Genomic DNA, 24,410 nt, shown 5'->3' with positions numbered 1-24,410 from the left:
TTTGCGGTGGATCAATATACCAGCAGTCACGTAGTTAACATAATGTTAACGCGTATGATATATACTCACTTCCAAAGTCCTTAATTATCAAAAGGTATTCTTTGAAAGACATACATAAAAAATTAATAATCATTTATACATAAATATACATTTTCCATTTGAGATTATTAATTATACTAAATTGATTAATTAATTTATGAACTATAGTAATATCCTTAATTCAAAAGGTAATTTAAACTCTATAAAAGTATAGATGTTTTATATGTAATTAAATATAGTATAGTTCTTTAAAATAAAATTATATACAATAATAAACAAAAAACTTAAACTGAAAATATATTTTTATCATAGCTTAAATCATAGTTCACGTCATATAAATATGGAGATCAAAAATATGTCCGTTTCGATACATATTGAAGCATAATAAGAATATTTTATTTTATTTATTATTTTCAAACAAGATATAAATAAATTATTAATAAAAAAAATATAATTTATGGGCCATGACTACTAAAAAACATGCCTTTTTTCAACTAGTATAAACTAAACATAATAAATTCATCGTAGAATCTACGCATTTTAAGGGATGACTTTTGAAAACAGAACTGACAAATTTTATAGCTACAGTAAAAATATTATTGGTTTATAGGAATGTTAAGAAAAATAAATAAGAAGTTATACGTCATAATAGAATATCTCAAATGTTTAGTAATTTGTTAAGGTTCTTTTTGCTGAATTCATCTTATATTTTACATTGAATGTGAAGTTAAAGAACACCAGATACTGGACATTAATCTTATCGTAATAATCAGATTCTATAAGAATGTTAAGCATGATATAAAAATTGCAATACTTAAAATGAAACCCTATACTGTTTGCATTATGTATCTTAATCAAATATTTGCCATGCATTGTTGGAAAGTCAATAAATAAATTGAATCTTAAAAAAATAAATATTTTTAAATTATTTGAGTGTATAGTACATGATAATTTATGCAAATTCAAATTTTTATGTTGGTGGAGAAGTTGATAGCGCTCTGCTGTTCGATTGAGTCGCTTTAATGAATGTGTTAAATATTTTGAATTCCCAAAATTTGTTCTCTCATATATTAATTATATTAATACAAACTCAAAATATTTTAACTTATTTTTTAAACCTTTAGCTTCATTAATTCTTTGTTTTTAATTTACCTTTTAACTTTTATTGTTTTATACCTACTCTCTACATATTTAAAAACTTCATTTTTTTTCTAATTGGAGGCCTGTTTATGGTACTATTATATACCTCCAATCATATAGGAACATTGCATTATATATACTTTACATGTAGGAACTTTATTCTGATCAGAAATGATCGATCAGCCTATATCACTATAGCTATATTTCATGAGATATAATTTTTTTATTACAGATATTATACTAATTTTTCTTATAGAAATATTGAAGTAAGTTGGTTTAATTGTTACCAAAACCATTGCACTCATTATATTGTTCATATTAACTTATTACATTATTTATATAAATAATATTATTCTCATTAAATTGTAATTCCTTACATTACTGTAAAACAGTGTGAATAGGTTCATGATATAAATAAATGATATCTTAAAATTAATCTATATATTTTATGTCATTATTAAATGATTTTATAAACATATTATAATAAATAAAAAACTATTGACGAATAGATATTAAATGATATGTATTGGACACTTATTAAGGAACTAAACTAACAATGTTTAGTAAATATAGTATAATATTCATTATATTATGTTTGAATAAAGCAAAATGAGTTTAAAAACGCAGTATGAAAAATACGCAAATTGTACAAATGACATCTACAACAATGATCTGGAAAAATTAATTAGATATCGGAATATATCATGACATATGAGTAAACGGCACATCGTTATTGCATAGGGATCAATATTTTATAATTAGTTAAAAATTAATTAACAAATTGCATTGTTATATTTTTGTGTAGGTAATGACGTTTTTTTTAATTAAAAGTCCAATGAACGTGAATCAAAAGTGTTGACGTAGTTAATATTGATTAAAAATATTTGTCAATCAATACAAACTTTTTAAATTAAATGTTTATTTTAAAACTAGTGTTTAACATTATTTTGAACCATTATGATTTATGATTGTATTAATAATATTATAAAGTGTTTGTTTCAGATGCCATAGAATGGAACGAACATGGAGGCTGCTACAAGCGGCTTCCTTTCTCGTGCCGTTACTACAAAACGTGTTATCAAATAGCTCAGACGTGTAAGTATAAAATCATAAAAAAAAAATACATTATAATAATCGTATTCAAAACTAAAACCCTACGATCAACCAATATGTGTTTACTAGAAAGTAAAAACTAATTAAGTTCAAGTAGTCAATTTAACACTGTATACCTGTTTTTTATTACAATGTCTTTCTCGATATTCTCTTTACACTAAGCAGTTTGAACATTTTTATAAACCTAAAAATTATTAATCAATAAAAACTGGAGCATCTAAATTACATACAACAATTTGAAAAATTATATTCTTATCAAATTCCATCCACGATTTTTCCGTAACAAATCTTAGTTGTGTCCGTGCACTTTCATGACACGTCAAAGTTAGGTGTGTCCCTAATTATAATTAAAAATTATACGTTTTCAATCTCACTTTTACAGACTGAGGACTGTCATTTACATAAATAAAATTTACACTTACCTTTATAACACTACCATCTTAAAATATAAATATTTAAAAACTTCTGAAAAGCAAACTTATTGACATTAATAATGTATCATTTTTTATTTTTTTTCACTTAAAATTTGTAATAATGAATAATAAAAATTTCAAAAGTAAAAAAATCTTTGTCGCATTATCACTTTATGTTGATAGTGCAAAATTAATTTCTAGCTATATGGTTATCACGATGTATATAATTCTCTTTGAATGCAATTCAAACGCAGCCATATACACATGTAACTATAAAAATAGTAGTACCATCACTTAATTTTTAAACAAATTGTTTTTTTTTTTTTAGAACAATCAAAATTCTAGTTTTGAATTCTATACATATAGAGTTTTATAATCAATTTGTTTCAATTTAACCAAAGTTATACATACATTTTTAATTTCTAAAATTCTTTATACTTTGTAATCTATTTTAATATTTATTATAAATAAATTTAATGATTCGAACTTTATGTTTATAGTATATGTTTGTAGATCGTCTGTATTATAATAATTTTTAATTTAAAGCAACTTAACATATTATATAATTACTATAGAATTTCAAATGTTTGAATTTATTAAATATTTCATTTAAGATTTGAAAATGGAAAATCGGACAAAGAAATACTGGATAATTTGGTGAACCCAAACAGATATGATAAAAGATTATTGCCACCAGTGGATGGTAAGTAATTTTCAATTGATTAATATTCACTAATAACAATGATTGTATCAACAAAACTCAAACTCCATCAGATAGATACTTTAATAATAATTTGGAAAACTACTTTTATACTTTATAGTATATATTATTAATTGAATATTATGTAAAAAATGTAATTTAAAAAATGACACCTGAAGGCAGACGTGGTAAATTACAGTATACTCCTATTTCAGATTAATATTATAATATTTATTGGAATCACTGGTTTACAGTGAAACCTCTAAATACCGGACACCCTAGGTCGCTAAAATGTTATGCGCTATTTTTTATTGGTATTTATAGGGATAAATAAAAATGCAATTATTTATTTAGTTATTTATACATATTATACAATATACATAGGTACATAATAAATTTAATTTATTTTTATGTATTTTTAAAAATGCGAAGGTAAAAAGATAAAAAAATTGATAATATAAAAATTAAAACTAACATATATTAAAAAAATAAGTTACTTTAAATTGCTTCGTATTTTGACACAAAGTCATTTTGTATGTTAATGCATTTTCTAATTCCACAAATTTACGATAGAAATGATTAAAATCAAAATTTAAAATACCACAAATAAGTCCGTCATTTAGAGTTTTTCCTATGGAAAAGTAGTGAAAATGTCCCCGTTCTCCAAAAAATGTTCGCTATTTAGAGGTGTCGCGTCGGTTAAGGGAGGTTTCGCTGTATTTATTAAACATTTTTATTTTTAAAATAATTATATCATATAAACTGAGCTATAAGCTGTAATTTTCGATTCAAATTAAACATAACTTTATAGTAAATTAATAATTTGATTTTGCTTCTTAAAATATATCATTTACTAGTGGGCATCCCTATATTTTTATACTTTTCCTCCACCCCCAACTTATGTCTAATTATATTTTATTTATATTTTCGTTTATGTATTTAATATTTCTGGTCTGTTATTTGATATAGACTAAGGTCTACGTTTTTGCTACAACAAACTTATGTAATTAATTTAATTATATATATTTTTTTAATACATTTAATTGTGGGTACCTCCGAAATCCTTTTCATTTTTTCTTCATATTGCTAAATTTATTAAATTTTTTATCCTTTTTTCAGCGATCACTATGTAACATCAGAATATTTATTTATTAATGGAGTTATTAGTTATTAATCAATTAGGTTTATATATCAGAACAAAATACAATCTACAACTCCCATTACAACATAATTTAATAGTTAATTTAATTTTTTTCTTTTTAAAATGCATTTAATTGCAAGTGCCTCTGTTCCTTTCACCATTTTTATTTCCTATTTTATACTCAAGTTAATTAATTTTGTATATCTTTTCCAGTGAACTCTAAATCACATATAAATAATTGTATGTTTTTTAAACTTAATTTTTAATACATTTTTGAGATTAAAAATTCTCATAGATTTCAGTGTTCGATTCCATAAAAACATAATTATATAGTAATTTTATTTTATTTAAAATTTATTTTATTTTATTTTATAATTAAATTTATTTCATTTTTTTTTTTGTTCATTGTCTGCGGGCACCCGTGTTCCTCTTGTCATTTTTTTGTTTATATATTATACTCAAGTTAATTCATTTTTTATACTTCTGCCAGTCACTCGGGGATGTGACCTCTGAATAATCATTTATTAATACATTTTCCTACCCCTAGACATAGTATTGACACAATGATAATGAATTGTTTAATTTAATAATTTGCATAATACCTACTAATAAAATGTTCATGAAGTAAAATAAAAGTTTATACTCGTATACGCATATAAATGAATGCAATACATAAATGTAATATTGTAAGCTTTAAAATGTATAACGTATAATGATTTATGGAAAAACATAAAACATATTTTTTCAAAAAAAAGAACACGAATAATTAATAATATATTGTACTACAAAGGGGTTAAAGTAGTAACTGACGACAGTGTAATCGTTTAATCCTGTGACTATTTTCTGGTCGTTTTTATAAATATTAAATAGAGTTCATCTCTTTATTATATATATAATTCTAATAACCCTTATCGATCTAACACTGAGTCTTAATAAGCACCAACTGAGCCTAATGATAGAATTACTTATTCTGTAAAATAATATTAATTATGATCTAAATTCGAATCTTAACTATAAAAATACAAAACACTTTTTCAGTTAACAAATACAAAATACCTGCATACTACCATATTTTATTTGTGATTCAATTATCTGAATTATTTTACAATAACTCTCTCAAATCACCACTGATTGGTCCTATAATAGTAGTATAACAATATACTTATATAACAACTAGATAGGTAATCGAATTCATGATAATATTAAAGTCGGCATTCATAATATGCTAATAGGATAATGTTTACAAAATTCTGGTACTATATGAAACTATGAAAAAAAATTCGTTATTTGTATTATTATCGATATAGGTATATTATCTATTGAGTAATTTTGTATAAACATTGCCCTGTTTGCATATGGCCACACGACTTCGACATTTCTATGGGAATGTAATAGGTAATAGGTATGCGGTCCGATATTTAGTTGTTTTATATGTCTAATGTCTATGGATAGCATATTTATATTTATTTAATTAATAATTATTACATTCAATAGTTATACCTAACAACCATAAAATATAAGTATTACACATTTTTTAACTTTTTTTAATTATTAATAATAAAATAATTGAAATAAAATGAATAGTGTCACAATTTATAAAACATGACCATCTCGAAAGCCCAACCATCTCTCATTTATTTCTATTACATATTGTAAAACATTTTTCATTTTTCTGTCTCCCGTACTTAAAATTCATATAGTGTGGTTTAGTTTCTACGGTCATTCTACAAACCTCAAAGCATATTTTATAATATATAGGGAATAAATATAATATTATATTATGTACCCATAACAATAAAACAATGAACAGACCAACTACAATTATTCTCTATAATTGTTAACTTCATTAAGCATCGTGTATATAATCTTGTTAAAAAGGATTTTTATATAATATTATATCGTAAGTATTTATTTTGTAAAAACGGAAATTTAATAATGAAAATAGAAATGCGCAGAACCGTAAAAAAGGGGGAAGTTAGGTAACCGCTCTGTTGAACAGTAATAGTCGAGTGTACCTCGTCATTGAGTAGGTCACTGAAATGGACGTGTTTAATTTAAATTCAATAATAAACTATTCTATACGAAAAACTATTCTGAACGGAGACTGTCTATCAACTTAATATCATACAAATATGTTGCTATTAATTACTCTTAGTAATACGATATAATCGTATAAACTATAAAATATAGGCAATAACATAAATTGATTTAAATGTTTTTAAAATGTCATTGTGTATAATATAAAATATAATAAAATACGTAAAAGTTTGAAATCCCCACGGAAAATATTTTTGAATTATAATAAAATAACTAAAATCGTTATTTTTAATTTAAATATTGAATTTCAAATATCTATAAAAAAAATTATGCTTATATATTTTTAGATTATTTGTTTTCAGTATGAACTGCTATTGGAGGAACCTTACATTAGAATTTTAAAGTTTTTGATCTAGCAAAAAATTTGTATTGACATTTATACAAAATAACATAAATAAAATTAAGAATTTCATAAGTAGTTCAAACATTGTCAATATATTTAGACAATTATACTATAATAATGTAGGAAATTCTAATGCGAATATTTAGTGAAAAGTTCAAATATATAATATGATTATAATTATTTTAACAAAAAAATAAAACCAATGTCGACGAAAAATTGTTATGTATAAAAATCTCCCCCTATCTCAGATTAGTTTTAAAAGAGAATTTCAATTTTTACCCCTCAAAAGTATCAAATAAATCAAATTTTCTATCATAAATTGTCTTCATAGTTGAAAATCAGTATATTTTGTCTACAATTTTTGCGTATACAAATATAAAAAATTTACACATCATTGTATAATAAAATAATAAATTATCATTTATCACTACTCATAAACTAAATGCAAATAAATATCAAATTTAAATTTTTGTACGAACACACTGCTGTCAGCTTGAAAAAACAATTAAAATAATTACTGCAGTTATTTATTAATCTTAAAATAAATTTTATGTTTGAAAAATAACTATCTTTTTGAAAATATAAAAACCATATGTATGTTATTTAGATCAAGATTTTTGTTGTGGGATGAAAACACCTCAAGATGTAAGAGTGATACTTCCTTCGGCCAATAGACATCCTATTCGTAAAGGTATGTTCTCAAGCGTCATAGTTTTGTCCAACTTAGAAATCATATTTTAATAAAATTATAAATTTCTAGGACCTTTATTAGTAAATGTCAGCGTATTGTTACTCAGTCTGGCCTCACCCGACGAGTCTAGTTTGGTAAGGAAATAAAATAATATAAATCGATCGTTTTAATGATAATAATATGCACATCCATGACGCGTCTATTTTCATTTTACTACAAGAATGCTCATTTTTTTATTTGCTTCGTCTAGAAATACGAGGTTGAATTTTTACTGCAACAACAATGGTATGATCCTCGTTTACGGTACTCAAACCAAAGTCGGTATGATTTTCTAAATGCTATTCATCACCACGGAGATATTTGGTTGCCAGATACGTATTTCATCATGCACGGCGATTTCAAGGCGTCGCTAATACCAGTACACTTTTCGCTGAGGATCTACAGGAACGGCAGTGTCCATTATTTGATGAGGTAATTATAACTATATATTACCTATTTACCTACCCCACTCGGTTCCCATTTTTAAGGTCGAATATGAAATAACTGGCTAGCTGGTAAAGTTCTGTAGTTAAATTATTAGTATACCCATATAGTTACAATACAATTGGGTTTCCCGTACATTTGTTAAATCCTGCCAGTACCTAATAAACATGTTCACACACCTACTGACATCCCGTGGGCTGTAAATATTCATAGAAGCGAATGGCAAAGCGGTAAACCGCTAAGTCAAATAAATTTAATTTGCCTTCCCACAACTATGAAACTTCAAAAAGCGACCACCGTTTATTTTGACACGAGAATTTTACAATGATACAGTGCATGTAGAAAAAAATTAACAATTTTTTCAGACGCCATTTGATCCTGTCATGCCAGGGTATACTGAACATATTTCCGTTTGACGATCCGCAGTGCACATTTTCAATGGAAAGCAGTAAATATTTTATTTCCATAACGTTTATATTATTAAGTGATAAATAAAATAACAAATTGATTTTCGTAAACAAGGTACGACGATCAGAATTGTATCTTATTTTTACGACTCATCATAAAAGTTATTGGTTTGTTTTCATTGAAGTAATGAAGTGTTACTTAATAAAAAGTATTTTTATGAGATGAAAAAGTCGTAAATACGATTAATGTTATGTTATATATTTCATTTTTGTACGTACAGGCAACGAAATTGCATTTTTTTTTTTTTTTTATCACTTTTGATTGTCATCTATTCTGTTTAGTATCATATGAAATGTCAGCTATAAAATATGTATGGAAAAATGATGAAAGCACGTTGAAGAAATCACCATCGTTAAAAACTTTAAATGCATACTTAGACCGAAATCATACAACTGAATGTCCATCTACTGGCAGTTGGAGAGGTAAAATAATTTATTTTAAGTTTATAAATTACTAATATTATAAATTCTCGCACAATCGATATTATTTATATTATAGGATTATTATTATTATTATTATTATTATTATAAAAAACAATTCGATATGATTTTTATTAAATCAAAATCTCGAAAATATACATTTTTATTTTACTATTATTAAATAATTACAAAAACAAAAACTCTAAACAAACACGTTTAGATACATATAGATGGTAAAATAATTACTGTTTTCTGGTGTCTACCAATTATGTTTGAAACAAAATATATGGACAATTTAAAAATCTATCCATTACATAAGATTAAATATTTAATTGATTTAATGTCAAAAATATTTTGAATAGAGGACTTAATACACAAACAAATCAATATACATATAGCTAGATACATTTTTAGACACAAGTTTTATAGAACTTCAAATATTTTAAGTTACACAAATTTTAGATTTTACGAAAAAGTAAGATAGGTTTTCCACAAAATTATTAATATTAAATATTGTGCGTAAATTAGGTATTATATTATTATATATTGTAATATTTAAATACATAATTTTGACAAACATTTATTATTTATAGGTAACTATAGCTGCCTTGAAGTGAATTTGATTTTTACCAGAGACAGAGCATTCTATTTTACTACGGTTTTCATACCTGGTATAATATTGGTGACTTCATCATTCATCACGTTCTTTCTTGAATGGAATGCAGTGCCAGCAAGAGTAATGATAGGTATTTTATTTTAATCTACCGTAACTATATTATTTCATTCAAAAGTCCAAATTAAGTATCCTCCATTTTTAATAATAAAGTTTATGAAAATCATTAAGTTAAATATTTTTGGAATTTTAAATAAATATATGCAATTAATAAATAAGTTAAACAGAATAATATTTTCATTTAAATAGTATTTAACACGAAAAATCATTCACAAAACTCAAAATGTATAGGTTTTACAATCATACATGAAATTACATGATATATGGCGTATAACATAATATTACATACCTAATTAATATAATAGATTTAAAAAAACCCGATACTAAGCCATTTTAATTATGTAATATTTGTTTTATTTCTGAGCATTTTATTTTTTAGTAAAAAGAGTGATCCAATATTTTCGAGTTTGTGGATTGGTATTATTAATATATCAGGTCATTTAGCTACTCGTTTTAACACTATAATTCTGCAATGTACTTTTACATTTTTACCGGTTCTTTCTTATTATTTAAATTTTTATAAAATAATTTATTCATTGTATATTTGTCTTAATATAGCTATTCAAAAATATGAAAGGTTTTAAGTAGTTTATTAAAATTAAAACATTATTATACATAACGTCTCCCAATACAGAATTGATTTCAATGGACGAAATAATATTATTAAATCCTCGTTTACATCATAATAATTATTTTTAAAAACTTTAATTTATAAAAATTAAAACATAAATACCACAAACAACTTAATAGCTTATTAGCATAATATGTTGATATATTTTAGGCGTAACTACAATGTTGAATTTTTTCACCACATCGAACGGTTTCCGAAGTACTCTGCCAGTGGTATCAAATTTAACAGCCATGAACGTTTGGGATGGCGTATGTATGTGTTGTATATACGCCAGTTTATTGGAGTTTGTGTTAGTAAACTACGTGGGACGAAAACGTTCAGACTGGCCGTTACCCATTGTATACCAAAATAAAGATCAAGACTACAAACAAATAACGCAAGTAAGATTTAATATTTTACTAAGTTTTTCTTTTTATATTGTATTTGCATATCATCAAATACGTATCATATTCAAGTAACTTTAATTGCTTGTGACTTACTGATATTATCATATGGGTGTTAACTACTTTGAAATATAGCAATGCTGTAACTATTTAAGCAATATATGTTAATATGTATATAATATATTCCTCGAGAGTTACATATCAATAATTTTATTTACTGATGTTTCTCTATTATTTACTAATAAATTATAAGGTACAAGTCCTCGCCCATCACTCATTAGTAATGAGTCATTACGTATAAAATACTTAAAAGTTAAAAGATAGCTGACTATAAAACTATTACAGAAGTGCATGAAACAATCAAGCAGTTCATTATTATACTTATATTTCCTGATAATTTATTCGAGTTTAATTTCATTATAAATATTAAGTATAGGTACGACAGGTACGTATTATAAAAATATAACACCAGGCTCTAATCACATTAATTGATTTTATCTAATATAAACGTATTTGCATATAGCATGAGTAGTTATCTCGTGATGAAATATTTTTAACCGATAAGAAATGAGTTTAGAAAACCCACTACCTAGTACACATTTCATTATACTCAACAAAAAAAAATATTAAAAAGAAACATAAAATTATTATACGTTTTTATTATGAAGAGTTATCGTTTGAAAAGAGCAATGATTATACTATAGAAGTCCTATATTATGTATGCCCATGGCATATTTGATTTCAATCGTATAATATACTCGTAATATTAGTATGATAACCTGAAGATCGCTACGGAAAATAAAATCAAACTTGCCATACATTTTTCATATTATATTTATATAACCTACATTTATACTAAGCAAGTACATTCTTAAACATAAAATATTAATAACAATAAACAAATCTAAAACTGCTGAGGTTAGAAGCTAGTGTACCAGAATGAATGTGTCACGGTGACTTTTTGCTAGAAAATATTGTAAAATAAAGTTAATACATTTGCATTTTAATATAAAAGTGATAAAAATACTATATGCAACTATCCTCTTGTCTAGAAAGTTCGTGTGTTATATTATACTTTATCCTGTTATGACATAATAATAACTTTATGAAACTTATAATGTCGTCCCGGTAAACATTTGCGCGCACACGTTTTTCACAATACATATATATCTACTATATTATATACCTGCATAATATAAACTCCACACCTGAGGACGTCATAATTATATTAGACTACGTCTATCTTCATTTATAAAAGTCATTTAAGTGATATTGTTTGCAGAAGTGTAGTGCGTTTTTTAATTTAACAGATATTTGGTTTAATATTAATATTCTAATTCACTCAGAGATAAATCTAAGATAATTTTATAGGAAATATTACGATTATTATTACTTATATTAGTTATATTAGTATATTACACATTTATCAGAAACAAAACTGATAATAATATAATTTCTTACCAAACAACAATAAAGGTCAACGCGTGCGAAGAGGGTGCTAAGGCGCTAAGCCCCCTCCCGGACTAGATCTACCACTGTAACTATATATATTTGTAATAAAATAAATAATATAATAATACGTTCTATACTTTATATTCTACAGTAATTTAGTATCAATTTCTTAATATGGAGGACCTGCTTCCCTCGCGGATACTTTCTTCTGGCATGAATTCTTTATGTTCACTACCATAGCCATAAATCACTAAATGACGTCTAAATGTAATTTCATAAAAATACCCGTTACATATTATTAGAAAAAAATTGTGTTGCACTCTTCAGACGGTCATAATCTAAATTACTAACTGGTTACCTACCTATTGTTAATAAATATTTGTTTGCAATAAAATTTATTAAAAATGCACAGTTGAATCTAATATTTTTTTACTTTGAAGAAAAGTATTTAGAAAAGTGTTATTTCCAACTATCTATACACTAAAAAAACGAAGTATTCCCTTAATATCATAAACATTCCCTAAACATTAAATTATGCAAATACGAAATATGTATATGTGCTGTAATTTTGGTTATATCATGGAAAATGTTGTAAATCGTATTTTGTAATTACTTTTCATACAATAGAAACAAGAAAAAATATTCGAATGCATAAATCAGTTCTTTCTCTAGTTATCACTAATCTGAAACCATCACTTACCACACTGACGCATTGGCGAATCTAAGATTTTGTAGGGGAAGTTAACTAAGGTTAAGAAAGGCCTTTTTTTAGTCCTCAAAATGAATGTGTTTTAATGCTTAATATTTAAAAGGATAAACATGAGTGGCAACTTTAAAAATACATCTAAAACAAACTCCTTAATTTAAAAAATTAAGACTATCACATACCTACTATATTCATTTAATTTTAATAAACAACAAATACTTCTCAAATCTAGTTATCAACTATCAGTATTGTGTAGGGAAAAATTACTTGTCAACTTTTTTTTTTTTTACCAATTTTGTTTAGAAATGTGCACAGCCTACTGAAAAATACATGTTGTGTAGAGTATTTGTTTTCCAAGAAGCAACATCCCAAGGTGGGTACTCCCCTCTATATCTGCACCTGCTTCGACGTAACACGTTATTAAACTCGTTGCTTACCTGTTAACTAAATTAACTTTTATCAATTTATATATAGGGGAAGGTGGGACAGAACCGTACTACTAACTTCTAAGCACTGTAGAACTCACAAAATTTTAAGAATTTGATATTTGATTGCATAATTATATTAAAAATATTGTTAATTTCAATAATATTTAAACAATTTTAACATGAACTTAAAAAAATCCAACTTTTGAAAGTATTTAAAAATACGACTTTGCCCCTTATTAAAGACGGTATAATAGATTTATGATCTAAAATAGTAGAAATATAATCGGTGATACTCAATGCCCTTAATAAAAAATGTTTCATAACACAAATTGTTGTTAATAAATTCATCTTTTATAAAATAATTATAACATCCATTTACCTATTAATATACGCCTATGATATGCTCGTATATATTATAGACGTTCTCACGCAGTGAGTAGGAGGAGGGGAGTAGAGATTTATTTTAGATATTATTAGAGTGATATTCATGTTTAACTGATATTTAGTGTTGATAAATATTTACATTTTTTAATTCTGTATAATCCCGTATGGCATACGTTTTAGCCCCAACGGTTTCGCCACATAGTAGGCTTTAAATTAACAATATTTAAGTAAAATATTTCGTTTATTTTTTACACAAAATGTGAAAAAATAATTTGTATCTCAATATTCCCACAGCGTTACTTAAATCGACAAGATGCAAACCAAATTAGTTATGAAAGTTATGTGGATAACGAAAAATACTCAATATACGTAAGATTTTTGATAATAATTAAGTAATATTGTAGGAAATCGTATACCCTGCAGTAGAAAACTGATTTAAGAAAAAAAAATTATGCAGTATATTGTTTAGCAAGCTTACTTAAAATATCACAGGTAACACATCCGTAATAATGCTATACGTAATTACTAATTTATGACATATGCTTGATAACAATTTTAATAAATAACACATAGTTATTATCTTAGAAGTATTTTATATCATATTAAACACGACATGTAAATTGTATAGATACTGGTCGTTGGACTTAATGAACTTGGGTATAACGAGAAAACAACTATATTTTATTTAAACCATTTACCCATTTTCTTTAAGTATTTCATACACAATTATTTGAATAAAATAAAAATTAAGATATCGGTTTTTTCATACATTTTTGAGACTCATTTCAATCCTTCGTATTGACACTATTAACCTAATTTACATCTTTGTAATTAATTATCAGAACTAATCTTAATATATTTACCTAAGTATATATTTTATAAATTATTCACTTTTATATTATCCAATTGTTTTTCGTGAATATTACACAATAATACCTACCAGATTTATAAATTGTATGAAGAAAAATCATTTACAATTTTGACGCTTAGTGCGATTAATACATTATAATTAATTTTCAAATCTTACTTTTCTTTGCATCTTACTCTAATTTCCCAAGGCATGTTGATTTTTAATTTAAACTATTTAAATCAAATACTATTATGATCAATAATATGACATACCAATAAAAAAAATAATACATATTTTATTTTGTCTACTTATAATAAATTAATATGTACCTATTTTATAACTAATAAAAAAGTATTATTAATTGTATTTTTTCCAACATTTATAGCCACACAATTTATTTATAATCACTAATCGTATATTGTATGTAATAATAAATATATACACTTTTACTCAATAATTTATAAATCTAATTTTATGTTAAATAAAAAATCCAAAAATCATAATTTATTTAAGTAGAATATTTTTAAATATAAACAAAGTATACAACGTTTAAAAAAATAAGTTTTTTTAATTGAATTTTCAAATATTGATGTGCATTAGATCACATTACATTATGTAAACAACATAATTAAATGAACAGAATATCATGTATAAGCATAAAACATAAACTTCTACGGAAAAATAGATAGTTAATAATATACTTATACTAAATATAAATACGTTTACCGAAATATAATGTTAGCTATTAGACTAAAGTAAGTACTATTGTATTAAGATATACAAATATATAATTTATAATGTAGTATATATAATATATACAAGTTATATTTATAACTTATTTGCTAAGATAATAAAATAATAAATATAGAGATACTTATACTTATGCGTTATATACTGTGAATTCTCCTATACAATAAGAATAGAAATATTGTTGATTACATTTATTTGTTTTTAATCAAATAACGAATTATAGAAGTAAATTTAGATTACATGGTTACTGGTTAGATTTAATATTTTTATAAATTGAGATTGGTATAATTAATTCAAAATAAATACTACTATGAAATTACGAATAATAAGCATGAAATAACTTTACTCACCTATTTAACCTATAGGTACCTATAATATTAAAGTGAAAAATAAAAATTTCACTACAATAGGAATTAATTTTGATAGGGAAAAAATTTCAAACTTTTTTTCCTTATTTATTTCTAATATATGATAATATTAATAGAAATTATATAATATAATATCTTTCAAATAAAGTAGGTAATTAATTTTTAACTAGTATTGTTCTAACAATATTATTTTAAATATAAATAAGATTTATTTTATAAACATCAACCATTAGCTATTCATTTTAACTTGCTGTTATTAATAAAAATATCTTACCTTTAAAATTTAAACCCTATGGATTAACACACTTCATAACATTTTAGTAATGTGTTTTTTTTTAATAATGAATTATTTCATAAGGCCCTAATATTCATAGGTACTTAAAATATTACAATTTTCACAACCTTAAACCCTAAACTAGGTACCTAGTTCATATCTATTTTACTTGAATAATATTTTTCAATAACTTGAAAATGTATTACACTTAGGTATGAAATAAAATTTCATAAAACATTTAAACAATATCTGTGTGGTTTTAAAATTAACTATTTCCATTTAAAGGGCAGGCAATATGTTTCCATATAATATTCCCGCTAGGAATAATTATAATTATACACTTTCTAAGGTACACAATATATTTGACAAAGGTCAGACCTACTACCTTTACAGTGGCTGTAGTGTGCATTATTCAAAACCACTATCGCCATCGCTGTGAAGGGGCTCATAATATATAGGTACAGGGTACTTCACCAAGGACTCAGTCACAGTCACCTTTCCCCTTCAATGATGTGTTATTCAAAATCTAATTTTTAGAATTTTAAATACACTTAAAAATCATATTTTTGAATAATTGATATTTTTATTACTCAAGAATAGTCTATCCTCTGTTTTTCAAATTGGAAACCTCCCTTTTTCTATAAATTATAGTACAGATTTATGTATCTAAAATCTAAATAATAATTCAAACGAGTAATTTTCGAGTTATTAAATTTTATGTATAAATGATAAAAATCCGTGTCTATAATAACCTAGGTGCTAATAATTGATACATTGTTTATATTTAAAAAAATACGTTAGATAAGAGATTTGACGTCCGGGTGATTTTAACATATTTTAATGATTAATAATGCTCTATCAACATTTATAAGTTATAATTAGTAAAAATGGTCCAAGTATAATAAATAAAAGATTCAATATCAAATCTAATTTATATTTTTGTAAACCATTTTTAAGGGTTATTATTTTTATTATATATAAACATTTTAATAACTTGGAAACCACTCGTTCAAATTTTTATTTAAATATATCAAATTTAAAAAAAATGTACCTATGCTTAAAAACTTACAGAAAAAAAGATGGTTCATATTTAAAAAATATAAGTTTATATCGTCATCGGGGTATCGAACTATCTTAAAATGATACAAAAAAATTTAAGTATTCGAAAATATGATCTTCAAGTGTATTTTAAATTCCAGAAATTAGATTTTGAATAACTTCATTATTAAAGAAAAAAAAGAATGGGCATCCTTGATGAATCACTCTGTATGACCCATATGAATGGGAATCGTTTTTAGCCAAACATATTTCTATATTATGTCGTTCATAATAAACTGGCTTATTTGATTATCAACTCGTAATGGCCAATTGACAGCATCACTTTCTAATTTTAAAAATAATTTTTTGTCTAGTATTTTTCACTTGCTATAGCCAATAAATTTAAGTAGAATATCTAGTTCTTTGTAATAACAATTTTTACTACCCAGCGTCCCTGTAATACTCGTCTACAAATGCTAAGTGGATGTGAATGGCTTTAAATTAAATCCGTTAGTTTTTGTTTTATTTTTGGTTGGTTTATTCTGAACTGCAAGGATGAGTAGAGTTTTATTTCAGTTTCATCTTGTTCGTTTACTAACCAAATAAACTGTAAAATGCAATATGAGTATTTCACAATTTCATGAATAAATGGATACAATGTTTCAGCGGTATACATTACATTATATTGTTTAGTTTTCGAAAAATAGAGAAACACTAATACGTAAAATGATCAGTAACCAAGTATTGTATAGATACTGCTAAAGATCAGTGTGTATTTCCCCCTCCCAAAAAAAGTATACGATATTTTTACTTCTCTTTATTATTTACCCCTATGGCATACCCCTGTTATTGAGTTGAAATTATAGAAGTCTGAATACTCTGAATTATGAAAAGTGACCTATCGTAACTATTAACCGTTTAAAATATAACTATTTATTTTCTATAAATGATTATCCTTCTTTATTACTATACATACGATCATGAAGTAGATAAATATAATTATAATGTAGATATATTGTATTTACACGCCTATTTATAAATATATATATTTTTTTCAATAATCATTTAAATGCAATACATATTTTAATTTACAAACATTTTATTGAAATCCTACAAGAGTTAATATTATTGTATATAGTAATAATATTCATTCCATTACTTTTTTTTTAATTTAGAGTGACAAGACCCAAGGGGAATGTTCCAGTTGTGGGCAAGGGGCATGCACACATTCGTTATTACATAACACCTGCCCATCAAAAACAGTATGTATACTTTTTCAATAAGCGTGTAAAAACGTTTATTAGAATAATTTAAAGTTTAAACTAAACAAAAGATAATGTTCTATTTTTTCAACAATTAACTATATTAAATTAAATTATTAAATGGCATGTCGTGGTTAATTCACATATAATACATGTATGATTAGTATTGCCAGTATTGGTGAATAAACTATTTATTATTTATATTACCTGTGTAAGGTTTATTTATACTATATTTACAAAGAAATTTATGAGGTATCAACATGCACTATCAACATACATTAATTCAATACTTCAGGCTGAAATATAGTTTAGTTTATCAACTTGTATATTACTATATGAGTCTCTATCTTTGACAGAAAATTGCAACTTTTGTTTATAATAATAATTAATACAATATATCTAATTTATTTCCAAATGAGATTACGGACCGATAGTTTTTCATTTGAAAATGAAACTTAAACTTTACTTAAGAGATTTTTATTTTTATTACTTCATACTCATTTTACAATCTTAAACTAAAACACAACATTGTTATTCTACGGGATACCTATATAGGATTAGTCTAGCAGTTTATAAACCTTGGGCCGCAGAGTCCTGGAGTCCATATGACATTCATTCCAGAGTCCTTACACTATTACCTATTATTAATACCGAAATTTATATGAAATATCCTTCTACGTTATTGTTTTTATTTTAAAAAAAGTTTCAAAACAGCATAGAATACATATAATCCAAATTTCCATTAAAGCTTTCGTCTATTGAGCTCAAAATTTAAAAACTGATGTCCAGATTTAATACCACTCTCGCCTCGCATTAAGCAGTAAAAATTAAATTTTAAAATAAATAAAAATATTTAATAATACATTTCTATGTAAAAGAGTTTTGGTATCATACCAGCTGCACTCAATTTTCCATCAAGAGCACTATAACACAGCACTTTTTTAGTACTCCTACTTGAAAAAATATCAACAAAAAAATAACACAATACGTACCTAATACCTATATTATAATGATTTCAAACCCATCATAAAATTTTAAAAAAAAATGAATTTATTTGTACAATGTAATAAGTAGTAATACAATAATAAATTTAAAAATAAATTATATCATGTCTATAACTAACTATTCGAACAGTTAAATTATAATATTGGTATTAATTTTTATTTTTTATCAGGAGGAACAAAATATTAGAAGCAATGGCGGCAACAAACGTAAAATGCCACCACACCCGATACGGATCGCCAAGACCATCGACGTTATCGCCCGCATCACATTTCCTACGGCATATGCAGTGTTTCTGATATTCTTCTTCATTCATTACACTAGTCATCCAAGCCATTGGTCCCAATAGGCATATTATTATGTATTATACGGATGGCTCAAGAAGCTCAACGTTTAAATATAGCAATATAATAATAATTTGATATAATGTTATTTTAAATACGATCAATACCGGTATTGTTTACAACTTTACATTGGACTAATAAATTCAGGGGTCCAATGAAGTTAATCTAGATCTAGAAACAAAATAATTTAGGCTTGAGGAAAAAAATCTCATATCACGGACAAAAAAAATTCTTTAAAACGTAAAAATATTATTAAATATTGATACGATATTAGCATACCATTTTAATTCTTTTAACAAAAAATACAATAAGAAAACCCATTAGAATACGATTAATTAAGTAAAATAAAACATGTTTATAATTAAGAAAATTAGAAACATGAATATTGTTTAATATTTTGCACCTATTTTATTATTCAAAACATTTACAAAGATTTCTTAACTGTAACGTTGGCATTGAATTTCTAAATTATTTTGGTAATGTGGATAACATAAATTCTCGTGTAACAATAAAGTCATATTTTAGGATTACAAGAGATATACTTTCAAAACTCACTCGAAGAAAAAAAAATTTTAATTATCAAAGCAGAAAATTACCTCCAGAAAAATGTCAACTGGAATATAATGCAACCTGTTTAAAAATTTGGTAAGGAAATTTAAACCTAATACAATATTATATATATTATATTAATAATAATAATATCATCTATATAATGGCCTGTAGTGAGTTTAATAAATTACCACAATGTCGATGTATTACATAGGTATGAAGATTTTTTTTGTCCGTTGTTTGAGATTTATTTTTTCAACATTTTTTACCCAATAGGAACAGATAAATAAATGATATCAAATATAATAAGTATAATACTATCGAGTATTAGGTATGCCGGTAAATGGTTGGGGGTTGGCGGTTGGCGTACAGTGTTTTTGTGATGGTATACTGCAGAAGTTATCGAACGACAGTTGTATATCAACGCATTGAACGCATTGACCTCATTAACTAAGTGCATAGGTACATAACGGTTTAAGTTACGGGTAGGTGAACTACACGGATATTGTAGACTTCGAGGTATAATTCACGTATTTTATTTGATTGTAAATTTACACCAATGTGTCATATACTCATGTGATAATTTAGTAGCATTTATCTGTTTATTTTTATTGTATTACTATTTATTTATTTTTATTTTATTAGATAATAAGTAACTTTTTTAGGATTTTAAATTATTATACGCATACAGTATAATATTATTATAATATTGCGCCTGTATGAAGTATCATACATTTTACTGTCTTACTGTTTGAAAGTATCAATTATTAACAATAGTCTCTTGGACATGTAGTAACAATTTTTTTTTTTTTTTTTTAGTATGTATTCTTATTGTATAACATTTATATGATTAATGAAACGTGGAAGTGCTTACTTACCATAGTTTTAAAAAATATTTATCATCCAAATATGATAGGTACTTTATTTTTTGGTTCGTCAGTTTTACGAACGATACTAAAAACAACAAAAAATGTCATTAAAGTTTATCTGTTACGATAAGACGTAGATATACATATCTTGGTACATTTCGCCGTAACGTTATATTTCTCAAATGAGTATCGTAAAAAAATTTAATATAAAGATCAAACGCGCCTAACCGAAATGTTTGATCATATTCGTGTAAAAATAGTCGCATAGCCGTGGACCATAAAAAAATTATATTAACTTATAGGCAACTGTTGCAAAATATACAGGTAAAACATAGGCTCTTTTCAAAATGTTTTATTATACTAATATTATAGATATGCTAATTATACAAGTATACAGTATTCTAATAGAATAATAATAATTGATCCGATACGAAATCATTACAATTTCTATTGGTTATTTTTTCATTTATCATCATAGCTCAATAATAATTTATATAAATAGGTATATATTCCGTTATTTATAGATGAAGATTTTATTAATAACGCTATTTCGATCTGTTAATAATTTCGGACAATCAGAACCTTGTATATTATATTGTGTACGTCTGGATCTTTTAACCATTTCAAAACGATGCTGTAACTTAAGATACACATACGTGTAGGTACAAATAAAACTATAACAGAAATCATTCTAAATACTACTTTTTTTTTTTAACACGTCAGGATTAGATTTTAGACTTTTTTTAAATAATTAATTACCGCCTTATTCACGCTTTGTTTAAAATGTATACATTTACCAACCAAATACTACGTAAAATTCACGTACAGGGTCTAGTGTATATTTTTACATCCAATTCTTTCAAAGATTCAATAGATATTATCTTATTTGGAAAAACCATAAATAAGGAAAATTACAGAATAACTACTTGTCAACAAATGCATCACCACTATACATCCTGTATTTGTACTTATATAATATTATACTAAGCTAATATAAAACAACATAAACTATACCTATTTTCCATATTTTTGATTTTATTTTTACGTTATAATTATAATTGTTTACCAAAATATTCCTTCAGTAAAAGTTTGGAGTTCGAGAAATGGGCTCATTTCCAACTTATAGTTTATATTAAATTTCAATTTTTTTATTTAAAAATTTGTATGCAAAATATAGTCACTCACCAAGAGATTCTTTAATACGTTGTAAACTGTACCTACTCTGTTACGTAAGTAATAAAGATTAGATGTTAACACTAATTTTTATTCATTTGTTTAAAATAAAATGTAAATTTTTAATAAAAACAATAAGTAGGTATAATAGTACTATACAATATTGATTATTATATAAAAAATAATAATAATAATACTAGTAATAATAATAATAAATGGTATTAATTTCTTATTTTTTTACCAATATTGCTATTAGTACCTACAGTACCTACCCATAAATGCAATTTGCGCTGTTTGAGGATAAATAATACGAATACTTGAACATTCATGTAATACGACAAAATCAACTTAGCAATATACATAATTTATAATTCATACCTAACTAAACTGTAATTTTTCTTTGTACCTATGTGGCTCGTGGCTAGATACTTACAATAAACATAATATGATGTCCTTAATTTTTAAATCATTACAGCAATATTCGTAATTTCGTCTAGGTAAATATACGTTAAACGACACAATACGTGTACCATAACCTTATTAATTAATTCTATTTAATTATCACATATAATACAAATTATTTTTCATACTGTCTTATTGTTACACCAAGGTACGTGTTTTACAACAAGCTTTATTTTTTTACCCAATGACCTACCTTACTTGGCATTTCACAGAAATTCGAGGAATATAACATGGTATTCGATTTGTGGAGCCACGTGCGTTCAAAACACGAGAAATCACTTAAGAAAAATGAACTTTTGACTCTAAAAGGTCAACAGCTATAAAATTTACATGCACCCCGTGTCGTAAATTATACGTCTAAAATATTCTTTATCAGTCGCGGCGCACATGCCACATTATACATAAATCACATTTTGTGTGTGACACAAATTATGTATTTTTTTTATCATCTTCTTGACGCAGATTGCATTGTAGGTACTTTTTAAAATATTAGTTTGTATCAATATATTATACAGTAAATATCATCAAAATTCTTGTGAACGATTAATTAAATTAAAATCAATACAAGTTTATAATTTAAAACTTAAAACTATACATTCATATAGGCGTGAACGTAGGAAAAAATTTCGGGGGGGAGGGGTTGAAAAATGTTCATAAATGTCATACTATTCATTTATAGGTCAGGTAATTAATTTTTTGTTCCTGATATTTCGGAGGAGGTTCAAACACCCAAAACCCCCTCCTGCGTTCGCGCCTGCATTCATATAATTAACACTAATTTGTATGCATAAATATTACATATTGCATGTATTATAATATTTTGAATACATTATAATTTAAAAATTATAAAATTGACTATTCCAGAACTGGTATTACAGCCTCTTGGCTTTTATATTATTAAATAATTTATAGAAAAACAAAACATATTCAAAAATTCATTAAATATATAATAGGTAGTTTTCATTTTTTATACCCTATTTAAGCCATGTAATCAAGTGTATAATTTCAAAATTTAATATTGCTATACCACTTCTGTGTATGCCGTTAAATTTACTTGGATTCACTAACGGTTTAAATAGTTAGGTAGGTATTACAATTTGTTTCATCATGTCTTATATTTTCATAATTATTTTGTTTCTAATGAACAATAATATGAATCGTATTAAAATCAAACTTAAAAGAACATTGTCATTGAATTATTAATAAAACGCTTTATTGTATAGGTGTAACACTTATGACTTATTTATTTAAAATGTAAATATTTTTATATTTTAGATTGGTACCTACCTACCTATATAAACAATAAACATATAATATTATACTCGTTAATCATAATCAATTTTTTTCAATACAAGATTAAATAAATCAAACAACTAAATAAATGTTAAGAATACTAATAAATTTATAATAAAAATTAGAGTTATTCTAAGTTATATTATTTCTATTTTCCGCTGTTACAAAAAATATTTAAACTTATTTATTTATTATTTATTCAGCTAACTAGATACAAAAATTACAATATGATAGGCATACAAAATTATTTTCAATAATACACCAACAATATGCAGTAATACATTCTAGACAATTATAAAAGTAAATGTGCGTTTTCTTACCTGTATTATTTTGTAGGTAAATTTTAAGATATGAAATAATAATAATTAATAAATTATTAACTGTCTCTCCTGTATACCTAGATATCTATTGA

General features: G+C 25.0%; 1 protein-coding gene across 1 annotated transcript in view; it reads left to right on the top strand.

The window, feature by feature from the left end:
- Window positions 1-21,547, top strand: part of LOC132931936 (glutamate-gated chloride channel-like) — an 88,001-nt gene extending 66,454 nt beyond the window's left edge. Inside the window, exons 4-15 of the mRNA XM_060998044.1 lie at window positions 2,182-2,274; window positions 3,320-3,408; window positions 7,594-7,677; window positions 7,747-7,811; window positions 7,928-8,148; window positions 8,526-8,608; window positions 8,910-9,050; window positions 9,641-9,793; window positions 10,562-10,791; window positions 14,059-14,133; window positions 18,220-18,306; window positions 19,481-21,547. Of these exons, the coding sequence (XP_060854027.1) occupies window positions 2,192-2,274; window positions 3,320-3,408; window positions 7,594-7,677; window positions 7,747-7,811; window positions 7,928-8,148; window positions 8,526-8,608; window positions 8,910-9,050; window positions 9,641-9,793; window positions 10,562-10,791; window positions 14,059-14,133; window positions 18,220-18,306; window positions 19,481-19,657 (1,488 nt within the window). The 5' untranslated portion in view covers window positions 2,182-2,191 and the 3' untranslated portion in view covers window positions 19,658-21,547. The remainder of the gene's footprint in view (window positions 1-2,181; window positions 2,275-3,319; window positions 3,409-7,593; window positions 7,678-7,746; window positions 7,812-7,927; window positions 8,149-8,525; window positions 8,609-8,909; window positions 9,051-9,640; window positions 9,794-10,561; window positions 10,792-14,058; window positions 14,134-18,219; window positions 18,307-19,480) is intronic.
- The last annotated feature ends 2,863 nt before the right edge of the window (window positions 21,548-24,410 follow it).

This window comes from Rhopalosiphum padi, chromosome 1 (genome assembly GCF_020882245.1).
Source record: "Rhopalosiphum padi isolate XX-2018 chromosome 1, ASM2088224v1, whole genome shotgun sequence".
NCBI classification, from domain to species: Eukaryota; Metazoa; Arthropoda; class Insecta; order Hemiptera; family Aphididae; genus Rhopalosiphum; species Rhopalosiphum padi.
This window is presented reverse-complemented; position numbering and strand designations above follow the sequence as displayed.